Source organism: Chelonia mydas, chromosome 9 (genome assembly GCF_015237465.2).
Source record: "Chelonia mydas isolate rCheMyd1 chromosome 9, rCheMyd1.pri.v2, whole genome shotgun sequence".
NCBI lineage: Eukaryota > Metazoa > Chordata > Testudines > Cheloniidae > Chelonia > Chelonia mydas.
In genome coordinates this window covers 79,875,699-79,884,079 of record NC_057855.1, presented here as the reverse complement: position 1 = coordinate 79,884,079, position 8,381 = coordinate 79,875,699, and the positions used below count along the sequence as shown (strand labels likewise).

The 8,381-nt window shown below is 40.2% G+C and overlaps 1 protein-coding gene across 13 annotated transcripts in view; it reads right to left on the bottom strand.

The window, feature by feature from the left end:
- Nucleotides 1-1,414: 1,414 nt before the first annotated feature.
- ARHGEF9 (Cdc42 guanine nucleotide exchange factor 9) overlaps nucleotides 1,415-8,381 on the bottom strand; it is a 302,987-nt gene continuing 296,020 nt past the window's right edge. For 8 of the 13 annotated variants that reach the window (XM_007060176.4, XM_043522551.1, XM_037908841.2 and 5 more), the window contains one exon: nucleotides 1,415-5,473. In XM_007060176.4, the coding sequence (XP_007060238.3) occupies nucleotides 5,292-5,473 (182 nt within the window). In that variant the 3' untranslated portion in view covers nucleotides 1,415-5,291. The remainder of the gene's footprint in view (nucleotides 5,474-8,381) is intronic. The other 5 variants (XM_027822604.3, XM_043522548.1, XM_043522547.1 and 2 more) reach the window with 3 other exon arrangements.

Here is an 8,381-nt window from a genome sequence, read left to right as displayed (position 1 = left end):
AAAATGAATAAAACTTGTACCTACATAAAACCTGAATGTTTTAATGGTTGAACCAGTCTTCGATTGGCTCTGTCCACTAAGCCAACCGGAAAGTAGAAAATTAAAGGGACATTTAGGTTAAAAATCATGTACATTTAAAAAAACCAAACAAGTAATAAACAGCTATTTCACCAACGTCCTCAAGGCAAAACAAAAAACCCCATAGGTCCAATCCACATCAATCATTTAGTATAACAGAAATAACGTCATTGTAATAGAAGAATCATCAATATCTTCTCCACTGCAAGCAAAATTTATACAATAGGATGACGCTTTTTCGGTGTATTGATGGAAGAGAAGGAAATGGCAAATCCGTGAGGTTTTATTCCATTGACCTCACTTCTTAGCCCAGACAGACTCTGGAATAAACACTCTGCTTGCAATGCTGCAGCATTCTCTCTGTAATTCATGTAGCACTGATGATTTTTCCTTTTATTTTTTTATTCCCCTTGCTGATTGGTTTGCCAACATGAGTGGGCTGATCCTCCAGTCCCGCACCATGCTAGCATGCTGACTACCAGTCACCCAGGAAAGCATCCGGAATACAGAATGTGAAAGGGAAGGGGAGACAGAGGGAGAGAGATTTAAGTGGTAGCCATGTTAGTCTTCATCAGCAAAAACAAAATGAGGAGTCCTTGGGCTTATGCCCAAATAAATTTGTTAGTCTCTAAGGTGCCACAAGGACTCCTCATTGTTTTAGAGAGAGAGAGAGAGAGTTATTGTTGAGATTGGTATCTGTTTGGATGCAGCCACTTTTGGGCACTTACAGTGTTGTCTCTATACATTCAAGATACAGTGGTATCAGCATGGGAATTCCTTGGGTTACTAACTGATCTGAACACCAGGGTTAAATAACTGGAGTTGTCTTAACTGCAAACTAATGTTTGGCACTCACTCAGGCCAGAGGCACTGGCTTCCTGCTCAGAAAAATACGGCCTCCGCTATACTATCAATATGCTCAGGAATTTTTCTTATGTTAACATCAGTGTATTAGCAACTTGAGGTCTGTTGGGTGGCCTTTCTCTTCCGTTGTAAAGCTGACCAGAATTTAGTAATCAAATCCATCATTTAAAACAATGTTTCTGGGGAAGACTCCCCCTGAACTCTATTTAATGCAGAATCGGACTTGAGAGCCAATAAGAATTGAACCTTTCATCCTTAATCAATTGTTTCCGCTCAGTTCAGCGGCGGGCACGGGCAAGGAGTGTGGGTTATTTCTTGGGAGACACTCCAATCCCTTTTCTGGTTCCATATGAATCGCTTACTGGCTGCTTTGTTGACAAACTGGCCCCCCCATCCAGACAATTCTTGCACATCCTTGGGGAAAAGAGTAAGACCACTCTGCGTAGGAAAATGATTTAAAAATGCCTTCAGATGCCTTTTCATTTATTTTTATTTAACTCCATAAATATTTTCATAAGGCTCAGTGTCTTTACAACACTTTTTTTCAACACTTTTTTTTGTTTTGTTTTATACACACAACTTAGACACTTGTTTGACAGGGTCAAACAGTCCAATATAAACAAAATAATAAAACTGGCAAGTGTGGATCAGCTGGGTTACCAAAATCCATTTTTTTTTTTTGCCCATACTGTTAAAACCCCAAAAGCACTAAAATATCAGTATTTGGCTTCAAACTTGTATTTTAAAACCCTTGATTGTTCTTTTTTATTCTCTGCTACAAGTCCGCATCATCATAGTGCCTTTAAACTCCTCCGGACTCTTTTGATCTTCTCAAGGAAAAATAAGCGTGGTGATGCCATGCAGAACTTACAAAAGCTACTAAATATACATGTTCCCTGAAATGTAGCTGCAATGAAAAGATGACAGAGCATAAAGAGAACAAAACCAGAAACCCAAAGCACCACAGTGTACTATCAATAACGTTGCAATGGATGGCTACTGCCCATCCAAGAACTGAAACAGATTTCAAATATATTTTTCTATGTATTATTTTCTATTTACAACTGTTAGATGCACCTAGGTTGGTTCTTGTTTTATCTTTTGGAGAGGGTGGGGAGGCAAAAGTCTTGAACTTACATCCTCTGCTAGGTCAAGGGGTAATGCGCATCATTTACCTATGGAAGAGGAGGTTTTTATATTATATATATATATATAGTTTCAGCTGGAGAAATTCTACATCTAAGTCTGTTACAATCTCTGGTTCTATTGCCCATGGAACAGTATGTGGGTTCCTCTTGTCTGGCATTGAAATGAAAATCTATATAACATGCGAAGTCAAAAATTACCCCCCGTTTGATCAGATCTAATGTGTTTCTGGAGCTTTCAAGTATACAAGACCACCCAACCCAGCTCTCTATTTCATAATTAAGTAAGTAAGTAAAAGTGGGACCCATTGCTGGTTTGCCTTTCTATTAATGCTTCGTTTCTTGCAGCACCTTGGCAACTTAGGGATGGGAAGAGCTTTCTTGAATGCCACAACTGAGGGCCAAACCCGCTTTGCTCTGGAACACAGGCCTGCATCTGCTTTACCTGCTGCCTGGTTTTGGTGCAGGTAGTTTAAAGTTAGCAAAGCTATTTGGTTTTGGTTTTCCACGTAAGCAAGAAGCTGTGAGTCCAACAAGTGGCCTTGTCAGATCAAGGGAATCTCGATTTATGATGCAAATAATGGTGTGGCCATGTTGTTTCTTTTTTCTAGTGCTGAATATTAAGGAAGCATCTTCTCATAAAAATAATGGATGTTTTATTCTCACTCTCAGAGGCACAAAACAGTAAATGAACAGGCTTAACTAACGTGCTCGTTACTTTTCTCCCTTAAGCAATTCAAAAGGCAAAGGTATAGGTGTAATTTTCATCATATTGACAAGGAGGCTCTAATCTGTCTCTCTCTGTGTGTCTCTCTCCAGCCATTCAGAAAGTGTAAGACGTTTTGTTTCATCCTTTACGTTACAACTTTTGAGGAATCGTCTCGTTCACTTCTCTAAACACCCATCCTATTAAACAAACAAAAATAATAATTGCCACATATTCTGTATTAAAATCTGAGCTGTTAGCCATAAAAAAAGCAGAGATACAAAAGAGTATTTTAAAAATGTTTCTGATATAAAAATTGAGTTACCTCCTGACTGGACTTTTTTTTATATATCATTTACATATCGGGGGTGGGGGGGGAGCCTTCCTCTCTTTAAAATACTAGACTTTCTTTGCTGCTTATTTGTATTTTCTCAAGTAGCAAAGAAAGTGGCGAGATAATCTTTGTGCTTTAGATGGGAAATATGGTCACTCCCTTATAACATGGCACGGTGTCTTTATCTTAGTGCTTGCTCTAGCCCTACAAGAAAATAAGCTGCCTGGAAATATTGAAATCATTCACTGGTGGCCTTCACAGGTTCTTGTTTTTCAGGTGAAAAATTAAATCTGTGCTCCCCTACCCCCCGATGTATTTCTCTACATCAGTAGCTAGCCTGATTTGCTTGGCTGATAAGATTAAAAAGAAAAGAGTCAATACAAATTAGGGTTTGGATCATTTCACCCCACGTTTTCAAAGGAGCCTACAAAACAGCACCTGCAAAATTTTCATGTACACCTTTTTATGTGAGCAAAATATCCACATTTGCCCAAGCAAAAAGGCATCGTGTGTGCAATGATCTGTTTTGTGAGCCGAACTGCAGGCTTCCGTACATGCAAACTAGCGTGTTTGAGGTGAGGGTGAAATTGTAGGAGGTGTCATTGAAAATGCAGCTCTGAATAGAGTGAGAAAAAGAGAGAGAAAGAGACACAGAGAGGTTAACTAACTACTGTGCAGCCTATTGACAATGGTGCAAGTTTGCTGAACCATTGCTACAGTTTAGACTAGTTTCATTGCTGATCTACATTTGGATATGTAGTCCTGGTCACATGGCAAGACGTCTCAGGCCACACTGATTTCAATGCAATCTTTTCTGAAAGGCAGTTTTCAAACTCTTCCACAGGTTGGAGGCATTAAATGTTGAGTAAATGTTTTCGATTACTTAAGCAATGATCCTTAACCTAATAGGTCATCATTGTCAGCTAATGTCCTGGTTGGTAATTTGGGGCTCAAGGCAAAGCTAGGGATACTTAAATAAAACATAACAGACCAGAAAGCAAGTACAGCAATGGCTGTTACATCTAGGATCGTTGCTCCTGTAAACTGTAATCAATGGTTCATAACAGTGATGTTACGCGTGTGTGTGTGTGTGTGGCAGAGAGGATGGGTCCTCTGAGTTAGTTCCTGCAGAAGGAACACTGGCCATTTTGTTTGTGTTCAATAACTAATTTTTCTCTACCTAGAATGCAGGACATGAGGCCGTCAAGCAATTTTAAAACATCTGTCATCTTTATGTAGGAAAAAGCTAGTATTGGATATCTCACGGGGTAATTTCTCAGCTAAAAAAAAAAAAATCTCTGGAGAAAATAAAATAAAATGCGAAACAAAAAAGCCTCCATTGTTCTCTTTCAATCTTACTGGGAATGGCATGTGTGACTGAAACACACAGCATTGAAATGAAACACAGTTAAAAATGCAACAAATCAATTGAACAGAAGTCACCTCTCACATAATAAAGATCTGTTCCCCCCTTTTGTTTGTTTATACCCCCCCCCCCGGCCCAAGAACACATACAAAAACAGTTAAAGCAATAGAAGTACTGAGCAGCATATCACAGTGCACAACAGAGCACACCCAGACTGGAACGACTCAGAACAGAGAATGCTGGGGGGAAAATGCTGTTCATTGAAACAAGAAGTCTGGGGACAGTCAAGGGGTGGGGGGAGCAAAGGGGGAAGGGAGCAGAGATCTTCCCCACCTCTAAAATAGAAAAATAAAAGGCATAAATAAAATAAAATATACACCAATGTGGCCTGCAAGAAACTTCAGTGACAAACTCACAACGAGCAAGAAATCGTCCTGGAGAGACAATGACAAGTTGGACAAAAAAAAAAAAAAAATGAAGAGAAAAAATGATGTTGTCTAACCAATTAAATAAAATAAAATCGGACACATGAGTAGAAGTCATTGGTGCTTCCTAGTATCTAGTAGAAGTTTGCTTCCCAAAAACAACAAAAAAAAGTTTTTGGTCCTTCTATATATATATATTTATATATATATATATGTATGTGTGTGTGTGTGTGTGTGTGTGTGTATAATTCTTTTTAATTGCAACAGTGCTTCTCCGAAAAAAGGTCCATCTATAAATATAATTTTATTTATTTATTTTTATTTTTAATTTTTTAAAATTTTTATTTTAAAATTCTCCATCTCACTCTAGGTATTATTTTTTGAATGGCGTTAACCTGCTGAAATTTTGCCAGAATGGTGACTGGCTGCGTTTGGGTTCGGTGAACTCGAAGACCTGGGACTGGGATATGCCATCTGTCACCATGTATTGTCCCTGATTTAATGGATCCTGGGGTGGTGGATAGGCTGGAGGAACCGACCTGGAGTAGCTGACACCTGCATTGATGGTGGGGAAGGGAAAAAGAAAGAGGTCAGTCAGAGTTCAGCTGGGTCAAAAACCGTACTCATGATATTACTTGCTATAGCTTTAAAAACCAAGGCCCCACACAATGGGGACATGAGCAGCAGAAGGCAATTCTACGGATGAAATTAGCAACTAACTTAAATTCTCACTCCAAATGCAACCTAAACTGGCAAGCTAGTTGGAGATTTGAGAAAGATCAATTACTTTTGTTCTGGTGGAGTTTTGCTTTTCTCTATGGAAAAATCCTATATAATTTAAGCCACGAGAGCCCTATAGAACCATTAGATACCATTAGTTATCTAGAAATCCCTCTATTATTGAAAAGGTGAAGTCTTGTCTATAGAATTGTTACATTGTAGAGAACTGTACTTCTTCTATAGAATTCCATTTGTTGGTTTCAAAAGACAAAAGTCATTGCTTCCTCTACTAAGTCCTGTAGGATTTTTCCCTAGTGGTTTGTTTTAAATTCACCAGCCTGGTTTCAGCTTCTAAACTAGAAAGTACTGGGAAATCTCACCAGAGTCACTGCCTGCTAACTTTCCAGCCCTATCTCCCAGGCGAGGTATTCCAAAGAAAGGATGGCCTTGTGGCTGAGGTATAAGACAGTGAGTCTGAAGTCGTGGTGTCTATTAATGGCTCTGTCACATAATTTCTATGTGACCTTGAGCAAATTACAATCTCTCTGGGCCAGATAGTGCCTCCTCTGATGCAGAAGGGGTGAAGGGTCCACTGTCTTTAAGACACAGAACTCTGCAGAGGATGCTCTATGGAGCTTGGATCCACATGGGTGATTGTGGGGGAGGTAGAGGATGGGTAGCCCTGAACTGATGATGGTGGGGCTGAGGGGACAACCATCACTATGCTTGTGGAGATTACCAGGGAAAGGTAATATGCCCACTGGTTATACTTCCTTCTTGCTGAGACCATTCATGAAGTGTAATTCCCTTCTTAAGCAAGGTCCTTGGGCAGTGTGATAAAGTGGAAGCTACACTGCCAGGAAGCAGGGGAGAGCAGAGGAAACATCAGAGCTTTGAAGCAAATGCAGAAAGTTCTGGCCTTCTGTGGATCCCCTCTGTTGCCTGCAGAACCTGCTACTCATTCTGTGGGTAGGGCAGCCCCCTGACAAAACGATGTGGGGGGAACATTATGGAGATCTCCTACTCCCCAGGGTTATACTGCAGGAGACGGTGGGCCAGCCTATTGTGATCAGTTTTCCCATCTGAAAAATGGGGACAATACCCACCTTCCTCATATGAGGGTTATGAAGCTAAATTAATTAATGTTTGTAAAACGCTTTGAGATCCGCAGGTGGGAGGTGCTAGAGAAGGCAAAATATTACAATTAGCACCTAGATACCACGGTGACTGGCATAAAAGAAATTAGATTCTCTGCGTGTGTCTCTACCAGCACACAAACACACACTTTCACGTGCCAGTGCTTTGGGATCCGGAGATGGGAGGTGCGATATATGTTCAAAGCAATTACAGGCAAAGAATTAAACTCTCAAAAAATGCAATGCATTATTATGTGAAGCTAAGCTGCCAACCTTTTAATGTTGGTGCATCATTATATAGGTCCTTCTATTATAACAAGCTAAGACTTTAATAGTCTGGAGAGGGAAGAGAAGTAATTTACTCCCCTTTGTTATAGTAAATACCAATCAAGGCTGGTTAAAAACCAATAAGACTTCAGACTGAATTGAAACATTTCCTGGATTTCTTCAAATTGTGCTTCGACACGAGGAATATGGAAATGGGACTGATTTCTCCAAAGAAATTAAACGACTATTTGTTTTATCTGATAACAAATACTACCACCCACGTTGCTCTCTATCCAGTCCAGGAAGTACAGTCATCCTTTTTCATTTTGACCATGGGCAAAAGTTACTGCATGATTCATGACTTAGTAACCCTAACCAACTGCATCACAGTTATGTGTTCCAAGTCAAGCTGAAAACAACAATCTGTTTGGTTCCTTCACCTCTTTGGTAGGCTCTTGGATGCTTGATCAGAATTGCTAATCTCATGCGTTTACAACCTTATTTTTCCTACCTCACATATGTGAATCTTGAGTAAGATCCTTGCACAGTAGAATGCCAGTTCCACTGAGTGCTTGATGCCCCATCATTAGAGACAGGGGCCAGGGCCAATCTTAAATGGTTTGGCTCTAGGATATCATAGAGACAGCAGGATACCTCCATCCTCCAATTAGACTGCTCAGGCATCTAGACTCTAGTTCAGCATCTGAAGATACCTGTGGCATGGGGAAATCCCCACCTGGTATAGAACCGGCATAGCCAGCTCTATAATAATCCCTGGTGGCTCACTCCACGTAGTGGCAGAAGATAAAGTGTGACAGGGAATGTGGCCAAATCATGCTATGTTCCAGTGATCCATGACCATGGCAGTTTACCTAAATTAGAAAAGTCCTGAGGCTGATCTAATTTGCATAGAAGGAGGGGGCAAATTGGCTCCAGCTACCCTGGGCACCAGGTGAAAGCAAAGAGGAACTAAACTGTCAAAATTGTATGTCTAACTTGTGCATGCAATTACTACAGCTACAGACATGGAGGCATGTGTTATTTTGGTCCTGCATTTGTGTGCATGCAAATATGAGTATTTGTGCTCTGCAGAGGAAATTCGGCAATCCCATGAGAGTAGCTTTTCTCGTGAGGTTTTCAACATGTCACCTCCAATAGCAGATAAAAACGCCACAAGAATGGCCTTTCTTCGGGTATCTGTGTATTTCTGGTCACGGTGAAACACTGGATGTGGGAGAAAAATCCCACTTACCAGAACATCTTCAAAACCTCAGAACAAGATTAGTTCTCAGAATGAATGAAGGGTTAATATATTTGTATCTGAACTGAGCTGGTTTCCT